Source organism: Tachysurus vachellii, chromosome 1 (assembly GCF_030014155.1).
Source record: "Tachysurus vachellii isolate PV-2020 chromosome 1, HZAU_Pvac_v1, whole genome shotgun sequence".
Classification (NCBI taxonomy): domain Eukaryota; kingdom Metazoa; phylum Chordata; class Actinopteri; order Siluriformes; family Bagridae; genus Tachysurus; species Tachysurus vachellii.
Genome location: NC_083460.1, coordinates 2,752,311 through 2,769,453, shown reverse-complemented (window position 1 = coordinate 2,769,453; position 17,143 = coordinate 2,752,311). Strand labels below are relative to the sequence as shown.

General features: G+C 41.0%; 1 protein-coding gene across 10 annotated transcripts in view; it reads right to left on the bottom strand.

Annotated features, from left to right (window-relative positions):
• The window catches only part of dlg1b (discs large MAGUK scaffold protein 1b), an 81,102-nt gene extending 66,275 nt beyond the window's left edge, over positions 1 to 14,827 (bottom strand). For 6 of the 10 annotated variants that reach the window (XM_060868023.1, XM_060868051.1, XM_060868032.1 and 3 more), the window contains exons 1-3: positions 14,273 to 14,826; positions 11,550 to 11,681; positions 3,785 to 3,951 (exon numbers count right to left, since the gene is read on the bottom strand). In XM_060868023.1, coding sequence (XP_060724006.1) covers positions 3,785 to 3,951; positions 11,550 to 11,681; positions 14,273 to 14,291 — 318 coding nt within the window. In that variant the 5' untranslated portion in view covers positions 14,292 to 14,826. Of the gene's footprint in view, positions 1 to 3,784; positions 3,952 to 11,549; positions 11,682 to 14,272 lie in introns of all 10 variants that reach the window. The other 4 variants (XM_060868005.1, XM_060868015.1, XM_060868059.1 and 1 more) reach the window with 2 other exon arrangements.
• Positions 14,828 to 17,143: the final 2,316 nt, after the last annotated feature.

Genomic DNA, 17,143 nt, shown 5'->3' with positions numbered 1-17,143 from the left:
TTACCTTAGTGGTAACAATGCAAATGCAGTCCATCTTCTCGCATGGGAACAAACAGAAGCAGTGCGCTGGCTCAGCATCTCATGTCACGCCTTCGCTACTTCAGTGTGTGTGTGTGTGAGAGAGAGACAGTGAAAACAACACCGCTCCCATCCAGCTGGGGTAAACACAGCATGTTTGTTGAGGAAGACCATAAAAACTTCACATCACTGAAGGGGTTTGGGAGGAGTTAAGAAGGGGAGAGGAGAGGAAGAAGGAGGAAAAAAAATTGTGCTCACGGCTACATCACAACTCAGGATGGAATCTGGGTTGCCAGATTTTTTCCCCCGTATGTGTGTCTAGATAAAATATAAGCGCAGTCATCGTATTTGCGACTAAACGCAAGCTACGTATTTTTAAAATGTTAATGCGATTCTGTAATAATACTCAGTACTTATTTTACTCCTATTAAAACGTGTTAATATGCTAACGTGACTAGATTAACGTTCTGGTTGGCAGGAAACACCGGTAACGAGGTTGAAAAGTGGTCACTAACGTAACAGCATTACATGGAGATTAAGAGTGTCTTCTGTAGAAATTTCTCCTCAAAGACCAAAGCTTCAACCTTCACATCTTCTCTCTCATTTATCTCGAGTCTGAGGTTATTCAGCGTCTTTATTTCTGCGATTGATCGTCAGTGAGCGTTAATTCATACGGCTAGTGCGAACAGTTCTACCGTCAGCTGATGCCTGTCGTGTAACAGATCTAGAAATACACACCAAATGAAAACCCCTGACCATCGCACGCATGTTTCGTACGCAGATTTATTCCCCCTGCGCTCTTATAAATCAGCTCCACTCTTTTCTTCTTGTTGTCCAGTTCAGGTTTAGTTTCGGAAAGGGAAAGTAACCGTGTACGACATAACGTCCCTGGCTGTATTCTCTTTCTTTCTCTCTCTCTCTCTCTCTCTCTCTCTCTCACACACACACACACACACACACACACACACACACACACACACAGTCAAAAATGCTGACTGACAGCATACGGTCATGCCGCAAGAAACTGGGAAGCTTGAAGGCATGGAATAGAGGAAGGCGTTATATTCAAGCTTCGATACTTTAAGCACCAAACCTACAGCTCTAGTCATCAGCAGTACATCTGTGCTCTACTACTGGTGTTGAAAGAAGTGCTGCGACTGACGGAGACCAGCTCGAATCTGTCCCTAAAGCAAGAAAATAAATATTTGATGTGTGTGAATTAGTCTTCCCACTTCAGAAGCAGACTCGGATCTTCTGTAAGATGCGGGACGTAACGAGGTCTTTACTCAAAGCAGAGGAAACGTCATAATAATATCGGGTTGACGGGCAAACATCTAACAATCTAAATATAAGAAAATATAACCTTTTATTTAATTATTTACTTGAGTGTAGTCTGATTTCTCTTTCTCTCAGTAATCTAAAAAAATATAAATGTTACACTGCAAACACTTCCTGTTCTTTACAATTCTGGATATCCAAATATGATCAGTGAGAAGCTTTAGGAGTCTCATTGTACCAAAGAGCAACCAAAGAAACGCACAAAAAGCTGCTTTTCGTAGCTTGCGTCGGCGCTAAAAAAAACAGCGTGCTGTGTCTGGTTTCCTTAAATTCTTAAAGACAAAACATTTTCATTATAAATACTTAATCATCTCTATTGCATACAAACAGTTAAAAGGAACGGGCCTTATTTTAAAACACATCTAAACATGAACAGCCTTAAACAGGAGGACGCATGCAGGTCAGTAAGTGAGTTTCATGAACTAGATGAGAACGTCAGACGACCATGAAATGAACGCTGAAGAAAAAAAAAACTTGAATGTTGCAAAAATGCCCAGCTGAGAAAAAGTGTAAGAAAACCACCCCATCCTCCCGCCCGAAGAACCGGCCACGGCTCTGAGCCGAGCCCAGATGAATGGAGTGACACATGAGTCTCTCTGTGACGGGACAGAGAGATAGAGACAGAGAGCAGCCCATCTCCACGGAACAGGACAACAAACGAGTGGGAGAAGATGAATGGGCCCAGCATGCGACCATGAGGGACGCCGCGCCGGGAGGCAATACTTACACTGTCCAGCTCTCCAGGCGACGCTTTGGCTTTAGCGAGCACATGGAGGATTTCATATAGAAGTGGAGAATCCTGAGATTAGCAGTTTTGTATCAGAAAGAGAAACAGAAAGAACACATTTAAACCGAAGGAAAGACACACACACACTTAATAACGTCTAATAACTTACACAGGAGTCGAAAATATCCCGCAGCTCTTCTTGCGATGTAAAGCCACAGTGACGTATAAAACACTCTATACACACCAGGAATGACCTGCGTTCACACGACTCGCTCGTCTCGCTTGGAAAGTGCATCATGCCCAAAACACTCCTTGAATTTGTAAAATCATAAGCAAGGGACTTCTTCTGTTAAACTCCTAGTAGTAACACGTCTAGGAGAGCTGAAATTCCTTCGTATCGGCTGAACGTGTGTCTTGATGACATTACACAAAATTTACAGACTTTATGACGCACTTATGCTAACTGTTGATGTTAGATATTCACACACTGAACACTCTGGCTGTCTAGACAGACATATGTGAAGACCTGATGTGGTTTATTAAATATGTTATCAACTATTATTGATTTTAAAAAAAAGTTCTTGTTCCCATGTTTTACTTGTAGACTTTATGAGACTGAGAAAGTCTCTGCATTGATGTGTGTGTGTGTTTGTGTATGTGAGTGTGTGTGTGTGTGTGTGAACCGACACAGTGTTTTGACAAAGATGTCATCGAGTTTAAATTGGTGACAGTGGTGTGTTTGCAGCAAGAGACTGTAAGCCAAATCTAATCTTAGTACAGCTCTCGTCTGTGGACAGCAAGGATTAATGAGTGTGTGTGTGTGTGTGTGTGTGAGGCTGTGAGCCAGTGTGTGACAGAGCGAGCTTTACACGTTTGTGAATTGTGCCGGTTCTGAAGATGTTTCCTGTGTGTTCTGTACAGAATCTAAATCTACAGAACTGCCCCTGTACGGTGTCTACGACTGCCCTTTTGCCCTTTGACGTTTACGCTTCCTGCCCCACTTGTAGTTAATTAGCACAACTGTGAAACTTCACGTCCTTCCTCCTGCTCGGTCCAGATGTAGAGGTGCCAACACTGCTAACAAGAAAATCACACAACAGCAGGCAGAAAAAAAAACAAAAAAAAAAACGCAAAAACTCTACAACGAGACGAGGAACCGAGGAACCTTTTCTCCAGACGACTAAAAGACACACAAGTTCCACTTTTAAGTTTCCTATTGGCTCAGAAGTCTGAATGACATCACAGGTTAAACACTGTTTGCAAAAGATTACACAACAGATTCTGGAGAAAGTGGAGCTTCTTGGTTGGCGATTGTTTCTTTCTCTTTTGTAATCATGACAAATTCACACACACACACACACACACACACACACACACACACACACACACACACACACACACACACAAAAAAAAAAAACAAGTATTTTCACATACATTTTGTGTTTGGTTTGTGTATGTTTTGCCATTTTTTTTGCCAGACAAGTTCAATTTAAACAGTCTAAATTGTGTGTGTGTGTGTGTGTGTGTGTGTGTGTGTGAGAGAGATGTGAAGCTGGCACGACTACACTGTAAAAATGAGTGTGATCTTTTCTCGAGAAATGAAAGAACCCTGACAGCAGATATTGAGTGGACAGTGGTCACAGGATTAAATATGGATATCTTTCCCTCTCACACACACACACACACACACGCCATTCCTACCTCTATGCTGGTGCTGATGCTGGGCATGGTGTCTGATGTCCCCGTTGGACTCTGGAGGCTGGAGAAGTCCCACAGGTTCATGGCGGTCGGCCCGGAGCTTCCTTTGGTCGACTCGCCGCTGCATTTCTGATTATCCAATAAGGTCACTTCGTAAAATTCCTGGATATCTGTCAGAAGAGGGATGGAAATATGTTTCTGAACTGATCTTGCTTTTAAATAAATCACAAAGTGATTTATTTACTAAACCTAAGCTTGTCTGAATGCAGCTTCCGGGCACATTTATTAGCGCACAAATATTAGGACGCAAAACCTTTCTTCGATCTGTTTCTAATATCGATTTACAAAAACAGCTGGACGTAACAGAAGGGAAGATGAGCATCATCTGTGAATGTCTCTTCTTTATAAACACAGTGACTCCATGTGCTGAGGCCCATAGGTTTAGTGTTTTAACTGTAACCCTGAACAGTAATGTGTAGATATTATGTCATGGTCTCACCCTTTACTGCCTTGAGTAAAAGTCTGATATTTATTTAACTATACGTTAAAATGTCCAATCAACGCAAAATTTTCTTCAGCTGTATTCAGAAATCAGGTGACAGTTTGAACTTTTGAGCTTTACTCCATTGTACATATGATTGTTTACACAAGAGTGTCATTAATCCATCGTGTAGCTGGTTATAAAGGTTGTACAGAGCTGCTGCAACATCGCAAACAAAACAAAGTTGGACTTCTGTCCCCCCGAAAAAAATTTAACACAAACCTTTCTGACACTCTGAAGCTCTAAAATAATTTCAAAATTAAAACGATCAACATTAATACGGATCCTGTTCTTTCCAAATGGCGTACAGTACCATACGGAGGTTCAAGTCATTTAGTGAAGCAGTTAGTTCCCTAAACGAAGAGGAAGTGAAACCAGCGGATCTACGCCGCAGAGGGATGGCGTCATGTCGTGAGGGACTGGGCTGACAATATACCGCGGATCACGTGAACGAGTGTACAGGGGGACGAGTGTACGCGTTTCTGGGCGGAGGTGATTCCTGACGCACGGGTTTCTCTTGTAAATCTCTGAGCAGGTGATTTCACAGCGGCTAAGAAAAGCTCTAGCTGGGGATATTTTTGTCACGGGAAGGTGCGAGCTTCATAGGACGAATTTCTGAAACGATCGTTTCTGGCTTCAGAAATACAAAAGCAGTATTAAATTACTGGGATATCTGAGAAATAAAATCGGTTGTGCGCCTTCGAACAAAGCTCTGAATCTGGGGTCGTGTTTAAAGCGGTTGTTTGTGTGGAATAAATAAATGCTCACATCTCTTTGTAACAGTTAGCAAAGAGAAGCTAAAATCAGGTAGGAATACACATACAACGAAGTAGGAGTTACCGTTAGCGGTTGCCATGGTAACTTGGGCGCCGAAACGAGCGAGAAACAAATCGGTTTTCTCGCTGCTAAAACTAAACATCTTGAAGGGAGATTTGGTGTTCAGCAGTGTACATTTACATCATATGACTCGAGGTGAAGGTAGCATAAGATAACGCATGACAACCAGAATGCACATTGCTGACCCTTTGTTTGTTCCTGGTAGTTCCACTGATTCCTTTGAATTAATGATCAAATAAATAACGTCACAAATCATCTCAAAGCTATTGGTTGCATTTGGTCAAAAATCAGTAATAATCAATAAATCAGAAGTGAGAAAACGCTTCCGATAATAAATAAACCTCTCGACGTTTTTCCACCCGGCGGTTCGTACTGACAAATCTGATACGCTGTCCACGGAGATCAGACTTGATCTGATACGCTGTCCACGCTGTAGCAAAGCGTCTGGTCCACAGCAGTAAGACAGAGCGAGTGATTAGTGATTATTTCAGACAGGCCGCGTAACAGGATGAGGATCGGAGAGCCGAGGTGACGAGGGACGTCCCTTACAGCCCATCGTGATTACGCAGCAGGAGTCACGTCACGTGCTCGCGACAAGCTCCAAAAAATATGTTTACGACAGCATACACGGAAAGGCTTCCTAGACTCTGATGCACTAGGTCCAGCTAGAAAAAAAAAACGCTGAGGAGAACAGTGTCTTTAGACTAAACTGGTTGATCCTTCACTCTTATCCGAATGCAACATATTGACATTACAGTAAGACCATGTCACTGATGGGCTGATGGACACAGGGCTGGTGCTGGAAGCCAGAAGTTCCATCCCCATAACAGCATACCTGACAAATATAAACTGCATTTCAAACGTGGCCTGTAACTGAGTTTACTCAAGCCACAAGATTCCGTAAGACTCAAGTCTTTCAGTCAAAACAAGCACTTTGCTATCAGTGTTTGCTGCTTCCCAGCTTTTCCAGAGTCTAGTGTTTCCTTGGTGTCCCTCTGGAGAGAGCTCTGTGGTAAATCTGGCTAGAAAAACACTGCTGGACTGATGTCTTAATTAAATTGGCCGCTGACCACGAGATCGGAATTTCACAACGTCGGGCAGCTCGTCTTTCCTCTTACCCTTTTCACAGAGCAACCCTCGGGTTGGGTTTTGGTTTAAGATCATTTTGTGAGCGGAGAAAACCACCACCGTCACCTTCTCACCCACCTTCCTCTATACACCCAGACTTTAACGGTCATGTACCAAGTGTCAGTATCTTTAACAACATGTTAGTTTAAACAGCATAAATATTACCAGTGGTTATTATCACAGCTCATTTTACAGTAAGATGAGGTCATCTTACTGAACGCTAGAATATAACCACTGAGATGTTTTATGAAAGGAGTAAAATAATAGAAATACTCTGTAAATAATCACATTAATCCACCACTTAATATAAAATTATCCCTGCATAAACAGGACCCTAGTGCTGTTTACATAAAGTACATGGTGATCCATTACATTTGGCTAACAGCTCAGAACAGAGACAGAGGACACGCCTCCTTCAAGTGAAATAACATACACTAAGCCACGCCTCCTTCAAGTGAAATAACATACACTGAGCCACGCCTCCTTCAAGTGAAATAACATACACTGAGCCACTCCTCCTTCAAGCGAAATAGCACACGCTAATCCACACCTCCTTCAGGTGAAATAGCACACGCTAAGCCACGCCTCCTTCAGGTGAAATAGCATACGCTAAGCCACGCCTCCTTAAAGTGAAATAGCATACGCTAAGCCACGCCTCCTTCAGGTGAAATAGCACACATTAAGCCACACCTCCTTCAAGTGAAATAACATACACTAAGCCACGCCTCCTTCGAGTGAAATAACATACACTGAGCCACGCCTCCTTCAGGTGAAATAGCATACGCTAAGCCACGCCTCCTTAAAGTGAAATAGCATACGCTAAGTCACGCCTCCTTCAGGTGAAATAGCACACGTTAAGCCACACCTCCTTCAAGTGAAATAACACACTAAGCCACGCCTCCTTCGAGTGAAATAACATACATTGAGCCACACCTCCTTCGAGTGAAATAACATACATTGAGCCACGCCTCCTTCGAGTGAAATAACATACATTGAGCCACACCTCCTTCAAGTGAAATAACATACACTGAGCCACGCCTCCTTCAAGTGAAATAACATAAACTAAGCCACGCCTCCTTTGAGTGAAATAACATACACTGAGCCACGCCTCCTTTGAGTGAAATAACATACACTGAGCCACGCCTCCTTCAAGTCAAATAACATGCACCAACTCCAGGTTCACTGAGACTAAACCACACACACACACACACACACACACACACACACAGGCCACGCCTCCTTCTGATTTGAATCATTCCACCAGCACTCGTTTCTGGCTTCAACCGCTACAGTTGTACAGAGTTGCATAAAACTTTAATCATCAGTACATAAACTCTAACAAAGTCTTCAAACCTTACTAGTCTTCTGATCTTCTGCCATCGACCACAAACAATCTGTAAATAATTACAAGGCCAGCTATTTTGCGGGGAAAAACCCCGAACCAGGTGAGGAAGCGGAGACGTTCTGCTCCTCACCGCCACGGTGTTATTAGGAACTGATTGCGTGGTGTGAAATTAATTTTTGATCCGGTTTGCCATGGGGTAATTAGAGACTGTGTGATCATTATCCACCATTATTCATGGTGTAACAGAGACGTCTAAAAGCCTGCCTTTAAAAAGCTTTTATCAGAAGACTTGAGATGCTAAACGTTTCCACATAGCTTTACTATCAGTTGTTGAGTGTGTGATGATTTAGTTAAGCCTCTTGAATAAGCTATAAGGTTTCTGGATACAAAGTGAACACTAGATGAGTCTCAGAATCGCTGTTACTGCTCACGCTACACAACTTTTTAATCCTTATCGGTTCCAGGCCTGCTCCAGGAACTGAAAGTGCACTTCCTTTCCTGACACGCAATAGATTCAAACGCATCATAGGGCCTTTTTACACCTGGACACTTCATGTGTTGTCTCTGATCCGATAGCTATCTGATTTGTTAAAACTGTTCCATTTACATAGCCCACATAAACGCGTCTCGGCTAATCGGATATCGATCCGATCTTTCTACTCCCGCCCAAAATGCAAATAAATTTGACCTCATTTCCGGGGTAACTGAAACGGAACACGTTTTGGTGTGTGTGGTTTTCAGAATTCGATCAAAAAGAAAAACTGGTTACGACGTTTATGCTACAAAAAACAGCATTTACTGTTTGCTGCATTTTCGCTGGCGGCAGCAGCGCATTTTAAGACCCAAAGAGACACCTGGGTGAAAGATCACCTGCGAGTGACGTACTTCCGTTTGGGAGGAGTTGACGTACACTCACCAACCACTTTATTATGTACACCTTACTAGTACCGGTGTGGTCTTCTGCTGCTGTAGCCCATCCGCCTCAAGGTTCGACGTGTTGTGCGTTCAGAGATGCTCTTCTGCATACCTCGGTTGTAACGAGTGGTTATTTGAGTTACTGTTGCCTTTCTATCAGCTCAAACCAGTCTGGCCATTCTCCTCTGACCTCTGGCATCAACAAGGCATTTGTGCCCACAGAACTGCCCTCACTGGATATTTTCTCTTTTTCGGACCATTCTCTGTAAACCCTAGAGATGGTTCTGCGTGAAAATCCCAGAAGATCAGCAGTTTCTGAAATACTCAGACCAGCCCGTCTAGCACCAACAACCATGCCACGTTCTTTCTTCCCCATTCTGACGCTCGGTTTGAACTGCAGCAGATCGTCTTGACCATGTCTACATGCCTAAATGCATTGAGTTGCTGCCATGTGATTGGCTGATTAGAAATTTGCGTTAACAAGCAGTTGGACAGGTGTACCTAATAAAGTGGCCGGTGAGTGTATGTGGCTTGAACAACCACATTCATTTACACCTGTCCAGTTTCATCTGAAACGCGTCCCAGACCACCTCCTGAAGTGGTTTGAACCATCGGATTTATATCATAAACGTTTCGGAGGGCATTTAGACCTGGACTTTTTACCATCGGATAGATATCTGATCACAGAAAACGCGTGAAGTGACCAGGTGTAAAAAGCCCCTAAGATGTGCAGCTTGCTGTAGTGTCACACGAGCTGCAGTATGTACGTATGTCTAGATGACTGTGTTTACGACAGTGCTGCTATCTGCAGAAATTCAGTGGGATTAGGACTGGAGTAATCATGCCCGCTGACGGATTACACCGTCTTTGTCCTTTGACACACATTTCGAAAAGAGCGCATGCAATTGGAGAACCGTGGCTCGAATCCATTATTCATCAGAAGAGACATGAGAGTGATGTAATAGTGTAAGAGCGAACGTGCGCTACGATCTGCTAATACTGTGTGTCGGCCACGTGTTAAAACTTCACCACGGACGACGACAACGGCACGGGAAAATAAATCCTCCTGTAAGTGGATCAGTAAAGTAGTGAACACTTGATTACAGGTGCGCTGGAACATCAGATAATCAATGCTCAGTAACTCCAACCGCTTCAGTTCAAGAGACCTGAGATTCCAGGAAATGGAAATAAGAGACTTACGTAAGATGGCAAACAGTGGACACGGTGTTTATACGTGTCCAAGATGCCAGAAATCTTTAGAAGATATAAAGTTCTACAGTTTCGTTTATAGATTCTTTTCATAGATTTGTTTTTCTTCACGCTGTCAGAAAATAATTATAGCAACCTATTAAAGATTACAGCGTAAAGATTACAACGTATTAGCGCGTTTATTAAATAATCCAAGGACGTGTTTTGAAATGTAAGAGATTAAAGCGATCATCCAGAGATGAAAAGAATTTTCCTCATAAGTGTTAAAGCTTTTATTATTTTTAACAAAGCTAATTAATAAATAAATAAATAAATAAATCACGCATCCTGTTACTCGGTGACGAACGTCAACAAACCGGCCCGGATCTCTCCTGCGTGTGAATAATGGGTCGAATACAGAACAGAATCAAGTTTCAACCTAAAACATTTTAAAAATCAGTCATAATTTCTAACATGAAGGGAGGGAGGCGGCGATGGCGGTCGAGACAGGAAGTCGATTCCCGGTAAACTCAAACCTGCCTCTCGGCATTCCTGGCGCTCGCTTATTTCACAGCACGTTTGTTGGAATAAACTGGTATTAGTCATACGAGACGAGTCTCTGCTTGCTCGTGTGTGGGAGAAAAGAGAAAAGGTGAATTTTACAGCAATCCCAAGTTGAGAACGGTGCCGCGGAAGCGGTCACGTGGTTCACACGGGGTCTGAGATGAGTAAAACTAGAGAAGCCCAGGTTTCCTGAGTGAACCACGTTACTCTGAAATGAATTATCACCTCTCTGAAAATCACAGCCGTTCTCACAGCACAAGTGACCCCGAGCTATCAATGTAGGACTTTTATAACCCAACGACTCTGTGTGAAATCCAATTAAACACAGATTACAGACAGGGGAATGCCTCAGGTTTAACAAACAACAATAATAATAATAATAATAATATCACACGTGATAAAGGACGGCTTACACACAACATAATTAGGTGTTTATTTTTCTGTATCGTCATGCCTTCGATCGTTCTATTTCTCTTATATCGCGTCAATTTTTTTTTTTAATTTGTTTTTTGATTTATTAAAGAAAAACACTACGTATTTTTGTCTGTTTATAGCTGCAGAACATAAAAAGAAAACTTCTTATCCTGTTTTTTTTTGTTTTAGTAGCTATAAGAAATCTTTTACTCAACAGTATCTTCTGAAGCGGAATAAAACAAAACAAGCACATTATTATCGTTGCCTAATTTTAAACTCATGTGTCAGAAAGTTTGAGGTATAAACTTGATTCTATCTGTTTACACAGCCCTGACACTGGAGACTCATTCCTGGGGGAAATTTAGGAAAAGAAGGAAGGAGGAAGGGAAAGAGAGAGGAAAAAAACGGGTGGACAAACTAAAGGACGGACAGAACGGAGGAGGGAATATTTCCTTCCTTTCTTCCTTCCAATAGATTAGCTGCTTTTTAATCCCTTCGAGACAGTTGTTACCGTAGAAACTAATATAACAAAAACATATTAACACGTCCCTGCGCCGTCAGCCCTGCCTGTAGAATACTGGGAGGTCAACACCTTCTGACCAATCAGAATCCAGAACTGAACCACGCTGCGCTATAAATCACGACGCAGAATGTTGTTGTGGACTCTCCAGTTTACCTGAAGTAAACCTGCATATTTTTGGGTTGCATTTGCATCCTATTTGGAAGGCGGAGTTAGCGTAGCAGTTTTGTTCGGTTTTTTTTTTAATGATCAGGTAACTACTTTATTTCACTTTTAATCTGAAGGCCAAACTGGGGAACTTTGAATTAAAAGGTACCTATGAGTGCCTGGAAGAGGTTACTCTGGAAGATGTCGATGACTCTCTGGATGGAGTGCCTCAGCTGTCGGTCCTCTGTGTTGTTGAGTTTCGTCCGGTATTCCTCCAAGAGCAACAGAGCCCGCTGAGCATCTGAGGGACGACCATTAAACGTGTCAGTCAAGAGCACAATTTTTAGATCCGATGAACGTCGGTATCACCACAAATCCACATTTAAACATGATTGAGGGAAAAAATTGTTAAAGAGATTTATCATAACAGCAGAATAATGTCCATCTTTAATGGTTTGATCAAAATTCTGGAGCATAACAAGAGAAAAATAAACAACACAGTGTGAACTAAATGAAGATTTATATCTCAAGAGGCAGCTGTCGTGTGGAACAGACTAGACATCGGTTCGCAGACTCGTTTTATTATTGGGAGCTCAACTAGAACTAGATCATGTTTTTAATACTACAATAAAACCGCTATACCCTACGTAGTGACCCTATGTAGGGCACAAGATGAAATTTGACACTAGAATATCTATGTTTAAGGGTTTTCGAGCAAGAGATCTGAACTGTGATGCTGGACATCTTAGGCAGCATGTATAAGCATGTCTCTGTTATTACACACCCTATGTACAGTAGTGTGCCTAAATACACACAATTAGGATGGAGCCAATGAAACAAACATAAAACACAGTTATTCTACTCATTATAGTATACACAGTATAGAGGACAGGAAGATATCTGAATTTGTGTATGTTTAAACGAATAAAAACTAGTGCACTATATAGAGCATTAAAGTAAACAAAGGCATTTATTTTATACTATAATCCAGCGCGCTACATAGGACGTGGGAGTAAAAGGAAGAACTCAAACGATATCGTATATGTTATATCATATATGAACAGTTCGAGAGCATTTCTGTATTTGTGCATCATACTGTACAGAGTGTAGAAGTAAGGATGGAAGTTAATACACACCAAGTGAAGTGAAGTGCACTTACTATAAAAGGGAGCACTGGGACATAAAGATAAATTAATCTATAGCGATCGTGATATCATTTAGTGTACTTATTATGGAATTCACTTAATGCACTTATCTGTATTTAGCACAAGTATTTATATAGAAAATAAATAAATAAAAGTGGACAGTAGGAGACTGTGTGGTCTAAGAGAGTGTAGCTGTATTATGTAGTGTAATACACTAATTAGGGCACTTATTTCAGGTGTAGCCTATAGAGAAGCAGTTTATACACCGAGCCTAACCATGTGGTCGAGTATAATCCGCTACAGAGAGCAGATGTGAGAGGTCGTTACTGTATACCTTATGAATGAAGGAAGTATGGAGACATGTTGGAAACAGTCTGTACAATCAATCAATCAATCAATCAATCAATCAGTCAATCATTCAATGTCTACAGAGGATGTAAACTAGATGCACTTATCCTATGTAGTGCACTTAAATGTTCGTAATAAGTAAACCAAGCACTGTGTAGTTTTTACATAAAGTAAAACACAGAAAATGTCTTTATCTTATACACTATTTAGTGCAGCACTTGGACAATTTGTATATTTGGGATTCAGCCTAATAAACAGAAATCTATAAGAAGTCATGTGTAAGTCTTCATCTAAAGTGAAACTAGAAAATGTATTGATTTTGCACCCTATACGGTGGACACTGTTCGTATTTGGGAATCAGTCTGTAAAGCAGATACACACAGCTTCAGTCAGACGTGTAAGTCGTAAACTAGTCAAACTAGAAAAAGCTGAAAAGGAAAATATATAAGTTTCCTTTCAAGAAAATCAATATCCCTATAAAGTGCACTTATACACACATGTGTATTTGGGATCCAGCCTAAAAAAAAACAGATGCACCTTTAAATGAAGCTCTGTTGAAAGTGTCTTTATCAAATAGCAGGAGTAATGATCTTACAACTGTGTTAGGGATTCAGCGTAAAGACAAATACGCGATGCCTTGTGAAACCAAGCACTGGGTAGTTTTTACATAAAGTAAAACATAAAATGTCTTTATCTTATACACTATTTAGTGCAGCACTTGGACAATTTGTATATTTGGGATTCAGCCTAATAAACAGAAATCTATAAGAAGTCATGTGTAAGTCTTCATCTAAAGTGAAACTATACGCTGGACTGGTGCACTGTTTGTGTTTGGGAATCAGCCTTCAGTCAGACGTGTAAGTCGTAAACTAGTCAAACTAGAAAAGGCTGAAAAGGAAAATATATAATTTCCCTATGATGTGCACTTATACACACTTATGTGTATTTGGGATCCAGCCTGCACTGAAGCTGTGCAAGTGTTTTCCTCAAACAAACAGTAGTAATAATGATCTCACAACCGTGTTAGGGATTCAGCCTAAAGACAAACACATACATGTCTTGTGAAACTACACAACCCTATTTAGTGCACTTAGGTGAGGACCAAAAGACAGGTTTGAGATTTATACGTTTAGAGTCTACAACAAAAACATGTACAAACAGACTGTTTAAAGAGGCTTATAGTCCCTTTATAAGTGCACGATTTAAGGCATGAAATAATTAGTCTCTGCTGCATTATGGTAATAAGTGTGTGTGTGTGTGTGTGTGTGTGTGTGTGTGTGTGTGTATGTGTATATGTATATGTGTGTGTGTGTGTGTATATGTGTGTCTTGTGTGTATATATATGTGTATGTCTGTGTGTGTGTGTGTGTGTTCGTGTCTATACTTCTCTACCACTCACCTTTCTTCCTGACCGGCATGGTCGGTCGGTCGGTCGGTCGGTTCTGTAGGACTCCCAAAGTGTCAGGCGGTTAAACTTAAACGCTTCGACATGAAATCCGAGTGTAAACACGCAGGAGTTGTGAGGATATGTTTGCAGACCGAGTCCGAGTCTGTGTGTCCTCCAGGTTCGGGTCAGGGCTAAAAACGACTAGCTCGCTCGGCTAAGCGTCACTTAGTGAAAAGGGAAGCCGGGACGGTCCAAATGTTCAGCTCTTCCATCCACAGACGCTTGTTTTCAGATATCCGAGCCTCATTTTTCCGTTTTAGAAGAATAAAGTAAACGTGTCGTGGTCAGGCGTAGAAAGCTTTATGAAAAAAATAAAAATAAAATAATTATAATAATAATAATAAAAATCAAAACAAAACAAAAACAAACGCTAACAACAACAACGACACGGGCGAATTAATAACTCAAACACGTCGCTTTTCTAAACTTTAAAACATCCCGAGGATTAAAAAAATTCGTCTTGTGCAAAGCGTCAAACTTCTCTCGTTATCTCCTCCTCCTCCTCCTCCTCCTCCTCCTGTTTTTTTTTTCCCTTCTTCTTCCCCCTATGTGTCACAAATTCCAAACTTTCCACCAAGATGGCGTCCCGGGGCTGGAAAGACGGTCACGTGACCTTCGCCTTGTCCGCCCAATCATGGCAGTGAGCTACCTTCAGCTCTGCTTGGGGAAGGTGAGACCTGACACTTTCTTAAAGGAGACAAACGGAATTAAACTTCGAATTCTTGTTCCCATTGACCAAAATGTTCCAAAAGCTCGTGAGATTCTGCCCTCGTTTTAATTCCACTTGAGAAGATTTCAGGTCTGGGAAAGAAAGCAGTGGACTTGTGAAATTTCATCGTAGAGCAACGACAAAGTTCTGCGTCCGAACTCCTACGTGACGCCGTATCGATTGTGCATTTCGATGTGTTAAACTCGACACGTCGAAACGAGTCGATCGCGTTCATACGACTCGGATCAAACTTTTGTCTCGGACATGAACAGCAATCTCGTTTTTTTTTTACGAATTTAAATTCTCAAAGATTTTGTTTTGAAATTTGAATAATGAAATTGCGTAAATGACATTTCAATTTTTTTTGCATAAAGCTTTTTTTTGGGACAAATTCTTTCGAACTCCTACCGGCGACGACAGATATGTAACGACTTATAATGATAGCTAGCTGCACTCGTGTTAGATACGCATGCATCGAAGAGGGCTCTGGCCGAATGCGTGTCCTGACGACGTGTCATGACACGACTCAACACGGATCTGTGAAAGATTTGTGGTGGTTTTGAAATATTGTGGAGTTTGTGTGATTTTACGTTTATTTCTGCAAATCCTGAATGGACTGACAATTCAAGTCAAATCAAGAAACTTTTATTGTCATTTCAACCTTATATAGCTTTTGCAGTACACAGTGACATGAGACAACGTTTCTCCAGGATCGTGGTGCTACATAAAACAAAGACAGAGCTGAGGACTTAGTAAGTTAGTCCTAGATACATAAAGTGCGTGAACTGGTGCAAACAGTGCAGGACAAGACAAACAAGATAGTGTGAGACAAGACAAACAAGATAGTGTGAGACAAGACAAGACAATACACAAAAGACAATACACTGAACAGCGGTGACCAGTGCAAATACTGTATGTTCAACAATATTGAATGTGCAGAAATACTGGAATAAACAAATTAGTATTATAGCAGCAGTTACCTGTTATTGTTAAGGACTGCGCAAAACAGCAATCGACTGAAATGTGAGACAGCATGTGCAAAGAGCAAAAACAGTGTGTTAAACAGCATGTAAACTGTTTGATGGATGTATATTGGGAGAGTGGAGCAAATTCAGTAAAACTGTGTGTAAATGTTTGCATAAACCAAACCAATATTATTTTCTTCGTATATGTGTGTTAGTTAATCGCAGCTCATTCGCTTTCATCTAGAACGTAATACCGTGACTTAAATACGTTCACAACCATTCAATTATTGCACATCGTTTAAGTAGAACTATTTTACTCGCCCGCAATTCGGAAGTGTAACGTAAGAACAAATGACGTCTTTTGCCGTCGACGGTGTCCAATTTTAACCGAGATTCGGACGCAGCTTTCCGAACAGCCTTCTTTTTGTCTATAGTTTCAAATGGCATGCAAATTCATGTGTCATTATGTAAATAAATCTATTAGTAACTATGAATTTATCTGGACGTTAAATGCAGGTAGACACGATCAAAACACTTCAATCCACAGATGTCCAGGACGCCCACAGCAAAGAGAAAGAACACAAGCTTGTGTCTCTTGATTAGAAAGAAGTGGTAGTAAAAGGGCTTTTTTTTAATTATTATTTTTATTATTATTATTTTTAGATGGTGATGTTTTATGAATGATCCTTTCTTATCTTTAAGCGCCTACCTCTTCTTTCATCTGTGGAACAGCTGAGAGCTCTGTGTTGTCCTTTATGCTGCTGTCCATTTCAAAGACAAATTACAGAATTGAAGCGTCAGTGAAAGAATATTATCACACTCACACTATGATTTGCAGACATTTAAAGACTTAGATGTGTTTTGGCATTTCTGCACCATACACAATAATGATAACATCTTAAAATCTATTTATTTGTATGGCATAGAGGGAAGATTCCAGGTTCCTGCAGTGATGGAAGTGAGCAAATATTGTATTGTATCATCATATACTTATTTATCATCTTTTGAGAGGAGAATCTTTTTCCTGCTGAAGAATATGAAGCTATGCGTAATATAAAATAAGCACATTAGACCTCCTGAGTTTTATTCCACATCATCCAGCCCATCTGGCTCAACCAGACAGTAATGAGATTATAGCATCTGTTTTTC